At 42.4% G+C, this 13,912-nt stretch overlaps 2 protein-coding genes and 1 long non-coding RNA gene across 4 annotated transcripts in view; 1 reads left to right on the top strand and 2 right to left on the bottom strand.

Annotated features, from left to right (window-relative positions):
- gabrb2a (gamma-aminobutyric acid type A receptor subunit beta2a) overlaps positions 1–211 on the bottom strand; it is a 32,535-nt gene extending 32,324 nt beyond the window's left edge. For both annotated transcript variants that reach the window (XM_031751150.2, XM_031751151.2), the window contains exon 1: positions 138–211. In XM_031751150.2, coding sequence (XP_031607010.1) covers positions 138–211 — 74 coding nt within the window. The remainder of the gene's footprint in view (positions 1–137) is intronic.
- Positions 212–461: 250 nt separating this feature from the next.
- On the bottom strand, positions 462–13,817 carry gabra6a (gamma-aminobutyric acid type A receptor subunit alpha6a). Its single transcript, XM_031751153.2, has 10 exons — positions 13,472–13,817; positions 13,286–13,392; positions 13,100–13,167; positions 12,486–12,706; positions 12,277–12,359; positions 12,034–12,177; positions 10,955–11,107; positions 10,622–10,872; positions 8,091–8,335; positions 462–1,417 (listed from the first exon to the last, which is right to left on the bottom strand). The coding sequence occupies exons 1-10, from the start codon at positions 13,516–13,518 to the stop codon at positions 1,399–1,401; spliced, it is 1,338 nt and encodes a 445-aa protein (XP_031607013.2). The 5' UTR covers positions 13,519–13,817; the 3' UTR covers positions 462–1,398.
- Positions 2,144–9,343, top strand: LOC120441775. Its single transcript, XR_005614269.1, has 3 exons — positions 2,144–2,324; positions 8,312–8,392; positions 8,944–9,343. It is a non-coding gene; the product is annotated as an uncharacterized LOC120441775 (long non-coding RNA).
- Positions 13,818–13,912: the final 95 nt, after the last annotated feature.

Below are 13,912 nucleotides of genomic sequence, written 5' to 3'. Positions count from 1 at the left end.
AAAAGGGTGGTGTAATGCAAGAAAAGAACCACATATTTAAAAAATAGCGCATTAATGTCACGCGCCAGGCACGCGTTCACAGAGCTAAAATCGCATGCAAGACACACAGACGCAAAAAAAAGCGTAAACGAGATTACCTTTGAGCCCACACAAAAGTCACTAGTAAAGAAAAAGTCAAAATCCCAAAGTGGTTTTTCCTGATCCTCCCCATCGCAACAGTTTTTGAGGCGCCTTCGGGATGCGAGTGAGGAGAGCGCACATCCAACTTACTCCAGACAGTGCAGAGGAGCCAATGAGGGGCGCATGCGTGCAGCCAGCCCAAGATCAAAGAGTGGAGACTGATGATGGTGGATGAGCAGTTTCCATTGCAGAGAAAAATATTAAAGGGACAAGTGAATGTGCGTAATGAAGAAACAAGCGTTTGTGGCAGGAGTGAAAACACCGACAACCGCGTTCGTTTAGGCTGCTTTTATTCTTCGTGCTGATTACACGGCAGATGAGTTTGTCTATTTCCTGACAAGGTCGAAGAATGGGATAAACTGCAGGGTTTAAAATGGTCAGATTAAGTTAAGAACAACTTTATTCCCTCTGTTTTCATCTTACCGGATATATTAAGTGGTGAAAAACAGAATCAATCCATCACAGGTACACAAGTCTACCTTTACACAACTATCTTTTATGCACAGTACATACAAAAATAGGAAAAGAATACCACCATCACCCATGGGTATATATCCTACTCCTCCCTGCAGTGTTTCCAGAGGACCTGCTGTACTTCTGGAAATGCAAGGGGAGCACCAAAGCAGAAATGTGGGATGGAAAACACAAGCCCACAATTCTTCTTCTTCTTCTTTTTCAGGTTTCAGTACATTTTTGAGGCTTCAAGGAGGGATGCAGCCTCCTCTAAATTGCCTTTGATGTTGTTGTAGTGGGAGCTGTGTTTCTGTAGAGGGCAGGCTTCTGAAAGCGTTGGTTCACTGTTGCATCACCACCAGTTAAAGCCATCATAGATTATATCATCCACATCTTTTTGATGTGTTTCTTGGTTTGTGCGTGTGTGCGGGCGTCATGCATACCGTGTGTTTGTGTGTGTGTCGTCAGCTTCGGTCCGGGGGTCTCAGAAGTTGTCATGTGTGCCGCGGTGGGGTTTTAAAGTGGCCGAGGCCCGTGAAAGGGCGGCTCTTCAGCTACTGATCAGAACACAAGTGGGCAGTGGTCATAGCCTGTGAAATGAATAGATGTGCAGCGGGAGAATAAATGAGTTTCTGATTCATTTCCTCTGTCAGATGAGAGCACAGTGAATGCTGAGAGCTCGTTCGCTGAGGCAGAGGAGGGTGAGGTGAGGCCGGCTGGATGCTGAAGGTCTCTCAGGCTGCACATGCCCTTTTCCAGGTCTTCTCAGTCTAGCTCCATATCCCTGCAACACCAGAATACAGCAGAGTGGAGGGGGGGGGGATGTGAGCAGAGTGTACAGAAGCCTCTCTGTTTCCACATTCAGAGATGCTCTCTCTGCAGTATACTGCACAGCCAAAACTGTTACCGTGCTCCCTGTCCTCTCCTTTAAAAAAAAAGAAGAAAAAAGTAGCAGGCGAGAGACATGGCGAAAATATAAAGGGGAAGAGATGTGATGCAGCTGCTCTCATGCTCTCCATCTTGTCTCTCTCATTATTCTGCAGAACGTTATAAACAAAACAACCATAAAAATTCTCTGACAGGAACATGAGAAGCATGATGAGCAGATTTGCACTCCCCAGTGTTACATAACAGATCTCTCCCTCTCCTTCCTTCTCCCCCACCATCTCTCCCTCGGCCTCTCTCTGTCTTTTTGTACTGTACCTCTCTTTTTCCTTCTTGGACATGGAGCTTTGTGCTCTATAAGTGGCTAACTTATAGGTGGGAAAGTGGAGAAGAGACGCTTGTTCGTGTGGTTGATGCACAAAGTAAACTCAGGTTTGTTGTCATTAACACAGCCACCTTCCCTCAGGTAAACCTTACATAAAAGAAACCAGAGAGTGATGCTTACTTTCCTCTCAAATTAGCTGAGAGTCCGGCCTGTTTTTGTATTGTAAATCTATGATGATGATGATAAAAGCCTCAGCGCTGGCGTCAATGCAGCAGCAACGCCACCTAACATCATTCTCCTTTTCCTTTTTTTTTTCTTTTCCTTTTTCGCCTACAGCTCCCGGGGCTGTTTCAGCATTAGAAATTATTGATGTCTTTACTGCCTAGATAAAAGTGTTTGACAAAAATTGTGGGTAGTTATGGTTCCACTGAAACTATTATATGAGCAAGACAGGATTGTGGCTCTTTGGGACACGGACTAAGTATGTGTGTACACATTTTTTTGTTTTTTTTTGTTCACCGTAAGATGTTTTTAAGTTCATCTGCAGAATGCCAGATACCCTCCAACTCTGTGTCAGCCATTTTCACTGCTTGTGGCGCTGTCACTTGGTGTTCGCTCGCTCTGTGGTATAGTATCACTTCCTGTTCCTGCTCAAACACAGTGGTGTTTCTGAGTAGCTTTTCTGCTTAGCAATTTAATTTAAATCTTTTGATACATCCCTTTTTCATAGTATAATCTTAACGTGCTTCATCTGAATCACCCTTTCTGTGTACTCACTACCTAATTTATAGCCAAAGTATTCACTCACTGTCTCTTTACTGTTTCGCTAGCTTAGCTTAGCTCGTAGCCGACTCGTTAGCACCATGGCTACTTCACCTGTCCCTCCTGCACTTTCCTGCTCATTGTGTCAGATGTTTAGTTACTCCTCGGCCTCCTTTAGCAGTAATGATACCTGTAATAAATGTAGCATATTTGCAGCTCTGGAGGCCAGGATTACTGAATTGGAGACTCGGCCGCACCCTTCATTCACCCGTAGCTAGCCAGGCCCCTGTAGCTGGTGCAGCCGAAGATAGCGTGGCCCCGCTAGCTGTTCCCGGCAGACCCCAAGCAGCTGGGGAAAGAGGGCGGCTGGGTGACGGTGAGGAGGAAGCATAGTCTTAAACTGAAGCCCCAGGTACACCACCAACCTGTTCATGTGTCTCAACTGCTTTTCCCCACTCGGTGACACACCCGCCGGGGTCAAACTCTGGTAATTGGTGATTCTGTTCTCAGACATGTGAAGCTAGAGACACCGGCAACCATAGTCAATTGTCTTCCAGGGGCCAGAGCAGGCGACATTGAAGGAAATTTAAAACTGCTGGCTAAGGGTAAACGTAAATACAGTAAGATCATAATTCACGTCGGCAGTAATGACACCCGTTACGCCAATCGGAGGTCACTAAAATCAATATTGAATCGGTGTGTAACTTTGCAAAAACAATGTCGGACTCTGTAGTTTTCTCTGGTCCCTCCCCAATCAGACCAGGAGTGACATGTTTAGCCGCATGTTCTCCTTAAATTGCTGGCTGTCTGAGTGGTGTCCCAGAAACGATGTGGGCTTCATAGATAATTGGCAAACCTTCTGGAGGAAACCTGGTCTTGTTAGGAGAGCGGCATCCATCCCACTTTGGATGGAGCAGCTCTCATTTCTAGAAATATGGACAAATTCATTAAACCCCCAAAATATGACTATCCAGAGTTGGGACCAGGAAGCAGAGTTGCAGTCTTACACGCCTCTCTGCAGCTTCTCTCCTCCTGCTACCCCCAAAAACCCATCTCCATTGAGACTGTGTCAGCTCCCAAAAGACAAAAACAAACTAAAACCAGCAATAAACAACTTAAACATAAAAATCACAAAGAAAGAACAATACAGTATCCACATCTGAACCAAAGAGTAAAACAGTGAAATGTGGATTATTAAATATTAGGTCTCTCTCCTCCAAGTCTCTGTTAGTACATGACTTAATAATTGATCAACAAATCGATTTACTCTGCCTTACAGAAACCTGGTTGCAGCAGGATGAGTATGTTAGTTTAAATGAATCAACACCCCGAGTCATTCTAACTACCAGAAATCCCGAAGCACAGGCCGAGGGGCGGTGTGGCAGCAATTTTTCACACCAGCCTATTAATTAACGAAAGACCAAGACAGACTTTTAATTCATTTGAAAGCCTGATTCTTAGCCTCGTCCACCCCAGCTGTAAAACTCAGAAACCAGTCTTACTTGTTATCATCTATCGTCCACCTGGGCCTTACACAGAGTTTCTCTCTGATTTCTCAGACTTTTTATCTGATTTAGTGCTCAGCTCAGATAAAATAATTATTGTGGGTGATTTTAACATCCATGTAGATGCTAAAAATGACAGCCTCAACATCGCATTTAATCTGTTACTAGACTCAATTGGCTTCTCTCAAAATGTAAAAGAACCCACCCACCACTTTAATCACACTCTAGATCTTGTTTTAACGTATGGCATAGAAACTGAATATTTAACAGTGTTTCCTGAAAACCCTCTGCTGTCTGATCATTTCCTGATAACATTTACATTTACAATAATTGATTACACAGCAGTGGAGAGTAGACTTTATCAAAGTAGATGTCTTTCTGAAAGTGCTGTAACTAAGTTTAAGAATATAATCCACCCACTGTTATCATCTTCAATGCCCTGTACCAACATAGAGCAGAGCAGCTATCTGAACGCTACTCCAACAGAGGTCGATTATCTTGTTAATAATTTTACCTCCTCACTACGCATGCGACTCTGGATACTGTAGCTCCTGTGAAAACTAAGGCCTCAAATCCAAAGTCCCTGACTCCGTGGTATAATTCTCAAACACGTAGCCTAAAGCAGATAACTCGTAAGCTGGAGAGGAAATGGCGTGTCACAAATTTAGAGGATCATCATTTAGCCTGGAGAAATAGTTTGCTGCTTTATAAGAAAGCCCTCCATAAAGCCAGAACATCTTACTATTCGTCACTGATTGAAGAAAATAAGAACAACCCCAGGTTTCTCTTCAGCACTGTAGCCAGGCTGACAAAAAGTCAGAGCTCTACTGAGCCAACCATCCCTTTAACGTTAACTAGTAATGACTTCATGAACTTCTTCACAAATAAAATTTTTATCATTAGAGAAAAATTACCAATAATCATCCCACAGATGTAATATTATCTACAGCTACTCTTAGTACCATCGATGTTAAGTTAGACTCTTTTTCTCCAATTGATCTTTCTGAGTTAACTTCAATAATTAATTCCTCCAAACCATCAACGTGTCTTTTAGACCCCATTCCTACAAAACTGCTCAAAGAAGTCCTGCCATTAATTAATTCTTCGATCTTAAATATGATCAACCTATCTCTAATAATCGGCTATGTACCACAGGCCTTCAAGCTGGCTGTAGTTAAACCTTTACTTAAAAAGCCATCTCTAGACCCAGCTGTCTTAGCTAATTATAGGCCAATCTCCAACCTTCCTTTCATATCAAAAATCCTTGAAAGAGTAGTTGTCAAACAGCTAACAGATCATCTGCAGAGGAATGGCTTATTTGAAGAGTTTCAGTCAGGTTTCAGAGCTCATCACAGCACAGAAACAGCTTTAGTGAAGGTTACAAATGATCTTCTTATGGCCTCTGACAGTGGACTCATCTCTGTGCTTGTCCTGCTAGACCTCAGTGCTGCGTTCGATACTGTTGACCATAATATCCTATTAGAGCGATTAGAACATGCTGTAGGTATTACAGGTACTGCACTGCAGTGGTTTGTATCATATCTATCTAATAGACTCCAGTTTGTACATGTAAATGGAGAGTCCTCTTCAGACACTAAGGTCAATTATGGTGTTCCACAGGGTTCAGTGCTAGGACCAATTCTATTTACATTATACATGCTTCCCTAGGCAACATCATTAGAAGACATAGCATAAATTTTCACTGCTATGCAGATGACACGCAGCTCTATCTATCCATGAAGCCAGGTAACACACACCAATTAGTTAAACTGCAGGAATGTCTTAAAGACATAAAGACCTGGATGGCCGCTAACTTTCTGCTTCTTAATTCAGATAAAACTGAGGTTATTGTACTCGGCCCTGAAAATCTTAGAAATATGGTATCTAAGCAGATTCTTACTCTGGATGGCATTACCTTGGCCTCCAGTAACACTGTGAGAAACCTTGAGTCATTTTTGACCAGGACATGTCCTTCAATGCACATATTAAACAAATATGTAAGACTGCTTTCTTCCATTTGCGCAACATCTCTAAAATTAGAAATATCCTGTCTCAGAGTGATGCTGAAAAACTAGTTCATGCATTTATTACTTCCAGGCTGGACTACTGTAATTCACTATTATCAGGAAGTCCTAAAAACTCGCTGAGAAGCCTTCAGCTAATCCAAAATGCTGCAGCAAGAGTACTGACAGGGACTAGAAAGAGAGAGCATATTTCTCCTGTTTTGGCTTCCTTCATTGGCTTCCTATTAAATCCAGAATTGATTTCAAAATCCTGCTCCTCACATACAAGGTCTTAAATAATCAGGCCCCATCTTATCTTAATGACCTTGTAGTACCATATCACCCTATTAGAGCACTTCGCTCTTGCACTGCAGGCCTACTTGTTGTTCCTAGAGTATTTAAAAGTAGAATGGGAGGCAGAGCCTTCAGTTTTCAGGCCCCTCTTCTGTGGAACCAACTTCCAGTTTGGATTCGGGAGACAGACACTATCTCTACTTTCAAGATTAGGCTTAAAACTTTCCTTTTGCTAAAGCATATAGTTAGGGCTGGACCAGGTGACCCTGAATCCTCCCTTAGTTATGCTGCAATAGACGTAGGCTGCCGGGATTCCCATGATGCATTGAGTTTTTCCTTCCAGTCACCTTTCTCACTCACTATGTGCTAATAGACCTCTCTGCATCGAATCATATCTGTTATTAATCTCTGTCTCTCTTCCACAGCATGTCTTTCATCCTGTTTTCCTTCTTTCACCCCAACCGGTCGCAGCAGATGGCCGCCCCTCCCTGAGCCTGGTTCTGCCGGAGGTTTCTTCCTGTTAAAGGGAGTTTTCCTTCCCACTGTCGCCAAAGTGCTTGCTCATAGGGGTCATATGATTGTTGGGTTTTTCTCTGTATTTATTATTGTGCTATCTACTGTACAATATAAAGCGCCTTGAGGCGACTTTTGTTGTGATTTGGCGCTATATAAATAAAATTGAATTGAATTGAATTGAATTGAATTGCTTTCAGCATGACTCAGAAGGTAAGATTTAACCATTTACACTGAGATGTAAACAAGGAGAAATACATTTGAAAAGTTGTGTCTTTTTCACAAGGTTATCTTGTCTGGATAATCTTTACGAATATATTAAAAACAGCAAACCCACAGTCTACTTGTGCAGCGCTGCACCACTTTTATGTCCCCCGCTATGTTTAGATTGCTCCCCAGATCAGATGTCCTGTTTTGACCACTTGGCATCTGTGAGTCGGTTAAGGTGCAGTGTTGAAATAAAATTTCATTTTGGGGTAGAGTGAGTGCAGATTGTGTCCTGTGGCTAAAACCCCTGCATTTTGAATCCTCTGTTAGCACAACGGCACATTCTCCCTCAGACCTCTCAGGACATTGTGATCCAACCCTGTGAAAGCCCGAGCTACACTCTGTGGAGTCATCTGCTTAAAAACTCATGTCGCTTGTAATTATCCACAAAATGAAGGTCAGAACTTGAATATTGAGCTCCATACAGAGCAGGAACGCTAGGAACGATGCAGGGCTGCTCAAGGAGACCATCTTGAAGGGGACTGTGGTCTAATTTAAATCAATGTCTTTTATTTATACCTGATATTTTAAGCAGCGTGAAAAGGAAAGAAGAGAAACTCTTTGTTGAACTGGAAAATGTATTTATCATGTTAGGGCAAAAGCCAGTGGTGCCCATTTCCTCTCTGATGTACTGAAATAAAATTGCAGCCTTTTAGCAGATGTACTCAGATGTGTCTTAGTTGTGTGCTTAGTGGTGTCTGGACCAAAATGGAGCTGTGTAGCACAGATAAATAAGCTCATGCTTGGCATCACGCATTTCGTTTCCACCTTGTTTTTTTCACAAATTATTGATGATTACTTACCTTTTAAATATCTGGACTTGTATATACTGCCTTTGCCCTATTAGACATAACAAATAGACAAAAATAGATGTACCAGTGTAATTAAGAACAGGATGTTTACCTGGGCTTCTCCATTGTGTCCTTGACCAGATAAATATACCAGTAAATCAAGTTGAAGAGAGCAAAGGAAAGGGGGAAGAGGATGCGGGCATACGCATCAATAGGGCTGGTGCCGGCCAGCTGTGGGATTTGGGGAATGGCTGAGCCCTGCTGGAGGAAAATGGGCAGATGGGGAATATCTCCTGGCTCACTGCGGCTCACTGAGTGGTTTCTCCTCTTCAGGCCTTCCCGGGGGCTGCTGTCCGACTGATGGGGGGAGCAGCAGGCATGATTTTGTGGAAAAGCAGAAAGAGGTAAAATGAGGTAAGTGTTGGTTTTGTGGTAATCACTGAAAGGGAGGGGTGGATGTAAAAAAAAAAAGAAAAGATAGGGCAGATTTCTAACCTCCAAATTTATAAATGGGAACACATGCTAACGTGTTAGTGTCGTGTATGCAAGGCTGCAAGCCGTGTTTGTTTCTACAGGAGCGTTCTCGCCATGGCATGCATCTCTACATTTCTATAGGAAGCAGCAGGAAGTTTTCAGGATGCATATATGATGGCTGTGAGATCACACGGGGAGGAGTGCTGGAGCTGCTCTCTGTTCTCACACTGAAGCTATTTTTAAAGCAAGCATCTAACCATGAGATCTACACGTGAGGCAGGTCCCAGGAGGACACCAGGGTGGCTTACTGTATTAGCATAAAGCAGAGAGTATATAGCTAGCCCAGAGATGAGAGTACACAACAGCCCATATTACTTTTTAATGCATGGTGTGCCCCAAGTGAGAAGAGCGAAAGAGGCAGGGGGACTACTTGGAAATGCATAGAAAAAGAGCCGTGTGTGTGACATGGTTTCTTTTTTCTGCTTCTGCAGCTGCTGACTGTCTGCTCGTCACTAACATCACTGCATCAACTAGAGGCTCAGAGGCTCTGTACCTATAGATTTGCCATTATTAGTGCTGTAAATACACTGTGGAAAAGATGATGTAACTGAGCATTGTGTTTCTATATAAAAAAAAAAATTAAGACAACCCTTATCCAGTCAACTCATAAAACTGGCTATAAAGATGCAGCCTATGGGGTATAAAAGTCTCCATGTTCATAAGTGGAAACTCACTGCATCTTGGCAACATCCCTCCTTAGCAACAAAATGAATAAGTGCATTCCCAGATATAGCCTTTAAAACATACAGTATATAGTTTTGCTTTGATGAAAAAAAGGATTATCTCTTAAAAGATCAGGTTAATCTAAACTACATATTTAGAATTGCTCTATTACACCACTGCGAGACTTACACTACCTCTCAGCATCACGGTTACTCCGTAATGTCCATGTTTTTGAAAGAAAAGCAAATTGTTCTAATATAACAATTATAAACTGATGGAATTGGAACTACAAATCCTTGATTTAATGATTTTATTGGAATATCTATAAAAGCCTGTTTGTTCTGTTGATATTTTATGTTACCTGTTTTATGTTTATCCAATGTAAAGGTTGATTTATCACTAAAAAGAACTTTTCTCATTTACGATAACGCCACTAAGAACTGTCTGGAGCTTGAGCCCCTGTGGGGTTGATTATAGTCTCACAATCAACCTGAAAAAATAAATTTGGTCTTTTTCCAAGTGAATGAAGATTATACCACACAAGAAATTGTGCCCAAAAGAAAATTCACACAAAGGAGTGTACTACTCTCTTTCAAACCACTACAATCTGGCACTTTAATGAAGCTGCCAGTTGAGGACCTGTGAGGTGTTTGTTTCTCAGGCTAAAGACTCAGCTGCTCAGATCTCCACTTCTCTTTTTATTCAGGTTAAAAACCGTGTGTCCTGTTCTGTGTAGGAAGTAGTACACACCAGAGGTTTTATGTCAGGGTCCCACACAAATAGCCTTCATTTCTCACATCAAGAATAATGATGACTGTTCTACAAAAATGTGGGGTTTTTAAAACTACAGTGTAAGCACAGGGGCTGATTTCTCACACACTCACTCACTAAATGTGTTCCCTCTTATATTAGTGTGAGTGTAATGTTTTCAACAATATAAACTTGCATTAGATGATGAAAGTGCCATTAGTGTCACGATTGCTAAAAATGCCACTCACATATGCATTAAAAATCATGATTAATAATTCCATTTATCAGTTTTTGTTATTTCTGATCGATTTAATGTAAAAAGTAGTTTTCTTTTAAAAGCAAGACATTTGTAATTGACCCCAAAGATTTAAGCATTAGTCACTTTTAAAAGGCATCAAAATAGGTGGTTCAGATTTAGAAATGGCTTCTTTACATTCATCTTTCTTAACACTATCTGGTGACTGCATTACCCACAGTAAACCCCAGCCACACTGGCTCTTAACAGTAAATGTAGCTTGTAACCATTATCCCACAGAGCTTAGGAGCTAGCTAAAGAGGATTCATTCTGTTCTCACCCCAATGAAATTTGTTCATTTTCGAGTCATTTATCAGGCCCTCTGGTGGAAAGATCAGTAGGGTTCCCCTTTAAAGAAGTTATATACAGCTTTTCTACATTTTAATATGAAAACTGCTTACCGAAACTGTGTCATCATCATCGCTGCCGGTGGCCAGGACCTCAAGCTTCTCCTGTCTGGCTGCCTTTTTCTTCAGACGGTGGGCCTGCAAGGTGGCGAAGTAGTTCACTGCCGCAAATTCGACGAGAGCTGACGCCACGAAGGCAAAACACACAGCAATGAACCAATCCATTGCTGTGGCATAGGCTACTTTAGGTAGAGACTGGCGGGCGCTGATGCTTAAGGTGGTCATGGTCAGCACTGTGGTGATGCCTGAAGGGCAGCAGAGTATTCATGAATCACACATGCAGAGGGAGATTAGATCAAACTGGGCATGAGGGAAGAGTGGGCATACCAGCAACTGTGCGTGCAGGAACAGACTCTTTGTTGATCCAAAAAGAGACTTGTGACAGTACGACAACCATGATAAGAGGGATGTAGGTCTGTATGAGGTAGTAGCCCAGCTTCCTCTGGAGGTGAAAATGGACCACCTGCACAGAGTAGTGACCTGCAAGATAAACAGCACGTGAGAAGACAGCGAGCGTGAGGGACAGAGCGTGGTCACACAGAACGGATGCCCTTGCTTGCCCTTCAAAAGGGAATAGCAGCTGAGAGAACCAGTTATTGATGCTGCCAGGACAGGAACAGGCTGCTAAGTCTAAGGGAGCAAAAGAAAGAGGAGATAGGAAGAGAGGAGAGAAGACAGTGGGACAAAAAAAGGAAGGAAGGAAAGAGGAAGAGGGGGAAGGAGCCAGTGAGGTGGGGGCTGGCGGAGAGCATGCAGTGCCACTATGTGTTTGCTGCCCTGCTCTGTCTGAACACATGCATGCAGACATTCACAGACCGAAAACGTGCTGCATCATGCACGCACACACACACTTATTTAGACGTCCTCTGTCTCACTCTGTGTTTCTTAAACGTGTATCATTGCTACATTTTGGAGCCTGCCTCATCCTTTTCTGCTCCATTCGAGGATTGTGCTGGATTCACAGCAGGGAAGCTTTCTCCTGGTGAAAAGAGAAAATGCACACACATAAACTCACCCCCCACCCCGCCTGAGCATCCACTGGGGTTCTACATGGTTTTTAAGCGGTTTACTATTTATATTTTATTCCGGCACCGTTGATGTGGAGCACCCACAATTTTGTTGTACATGTACAATGACAATAAAGGCCTATTCTATTCTATTAAGGTGCACAGTACACATTAGGGCCTGACCACTTAAGCATCTTAGATGGTGGCTCAAGGAAGTCTTTGCTTTTATATATCAGCCTGCTGCGGGGAGTAATGGACACTAGTGCAGGGCTTGCAGACACTCGTTTGACCCCTTTCTACTCAAACATTAATCAGCACTTGAAGATCTTTTAATTATGCTTGTATATGTGGCTACGGCCATAATAGGCTGCTTATGAAAATGTTTTTTTTTTGCATTACCTGTGTTTGATTTGAATATCTCACTGGACAAAGTCTGTCCCACAAGATCGTACTGCAGAAGACTCATTGACTCTTTGGGACAGTCCACGGAATTTATTGGCCCCTTCCTCCAGGTAAATATAATTTCACTGCTGGTGTATGCATCTAAAATAGGAAGAACATATCACATCAACATGCTCAAGGTTTGGTCATATTTAAAAATCTGGATATTCCTGGATGCTAGCGTTGGTCTGAAATACTCACAGCTTCCAAACCGTAGAGGACAGGAGTGACCGTCCATAGGGAAATCCATCAGGCTCATTGGACACTCTGCACTGATTGTGAGCCTGAAAGCAGGAGCTGGGATCAGTCTCTGATAAATGTTTTAATTTGGTCTTGTGTTTAGCAAAGATGATCTGCTCCAACAAACACAAAACAAAGAACAAAACTACACGTTCACTGTTAGAAATCACCTCATGGTGTAAAGGACAGTCCCGTTCTGCATGATGCGGAAGAGCTTGTTGGGTGTGGTCATGTTATGGGAAATGGACTTCTTGGAGTTTCTGAAGAAAGTGTCTGGCGTCCAGATTTTGTCCACCATGAGGTTATTTAGCCGCAGGATTTCAGTGGGGCCCTCGAATTTCAGCCTCTCATCAACCCACATCTGGCGGAAGAACATGTCCATGGTGTACTCCTGAGGCACAAACGTAATATTTTTTCATACAAAAACCCCCCACAGCTACAATCCCAGATTCAAGAATGAAATTTCTATCTTCGTCCATTCATCAGCACGCATAAGACCGAGGCGACATTTCAATACAGAGTGAAAGGTGAGGAGAGATGATGAGGCAGTGATGGATGCCACTCATCCCGGATAATCATTAATCAATCCACTCAGCCATCCTCGCTCTCTGACATGTTGTCATATTGATTTAGAGGCCATCAATAACGGAGTTATAGGGCTGGTCAAACAGATTAAAGCTCATTAGATGGTCTCATGGCAGAGTGCCCATAAGGCTGGTCACTGAAGCACTATTATCTCCCACAGTCAGCGCATACACACTTCCTGACAGAAGTAGTATCTTACCATTTCAACATCTGAAACGGGTCCAAAGCTGGTGACAAAGATGTCTGTCTTCACCTCGGTGACACCGCCTGCAACATTAATTAACAAATGGAAAATGTACCTAAGAGCACAAAAAGTGCTGTTGCATAATGTCGTTATCTCGAAGGACTCAAGGAGCAAGGCATTAGGACATAAAGTTTAAATTACCTCCAGAACCGGGTCGCAGTCTGTTGTCATAACCATCTAGAAGTCTGTCCAGAATGCGAGTGATGTTGTCTGAGTATATCTTTTCATTTCCCCATACATTACCTAGACTGCAGAGAGAAAATCAAACCTTAAACTTGCACGATCACTGCTTTCTGCTCCATGTTTAACTCCACAGACAGGATTTACCTCATCCAGCAGATAAAAGCAGCTAAAGTTAATGAGGGGACGGCCATCCTTGGTTTTGAATCAGGTTTCACAAGTTCATAAAATTAAAAAAAAAAGATAAAAAGAGCCACTTCAGAACAGGTTTTCTGCTTATGTGTCGCTAAAGTTACCAGTAGGTATGCATATGGACGCAGGAAGCAATGAGGCAGGGAGAGTAATCTAATTAACAGATTAGCAAATCCACTCCATTTTTAGAAAAACTCCGGATTCAGCTGCTTTACTTAGTTAAAATAACTAACTAATAATAGTTAAAATAGGAGCATTAAAAACAGGAAATAAATACAACACGTGACATTTCAGTAACATTAAAAAGAAAAAAAAATCCTAGCAAAAGAGTCTATGGTGTGTCTCATGGGAGCAAGGTTTTCTAATTAATGTTCATCCTATCGGGCAGTAGATGGC

Source organism: Oreochromis aureus, linkage group 2, assembly GCF_013358895.1.
Source record: "Oreochromis aureus strain Israel breed Guangdong linkage group 2, ZZ_aureus, whole genome shotgun sequence".
In the NCBI taxonomy this organism is placed as follows: Eukaryota; Metazoa; Chordata; class Actinopteri; order Cichliformes; family Cichlidae; genus Oreochromis; species Oreochromis aureus.
The sequence above is the reverse complement of the archived record's forward strand: the minus strand, read 5'-3'. Positions and strand labels throughout refer to the sequence as shown.

Bases quoted from the DNA above. Each gene is read 5' to 3' on its own strand.
- gabra6a (XM_031751153.2), bottom strand. From the start codon at position 13,518: ATGGCCGTCCCCTCATTAACTTTAGCTGCTTTTATCTGCTGGATGAG. The intron at 12,178-12,276 runs GTGAGTATTTCA...TTCCTATTTTAG, and splicing joins TCCTCTACGGTTTGGAAGCT to ATGCATACACCAGCAGTGAA. The intron at 8,336-10,621 runs GTAAGCAGTTTT...TCCCCCCATCAG, and splicing joins ATGATGATGACACAGTTTCG to TCGGACAGCAGCCCCCGGGA.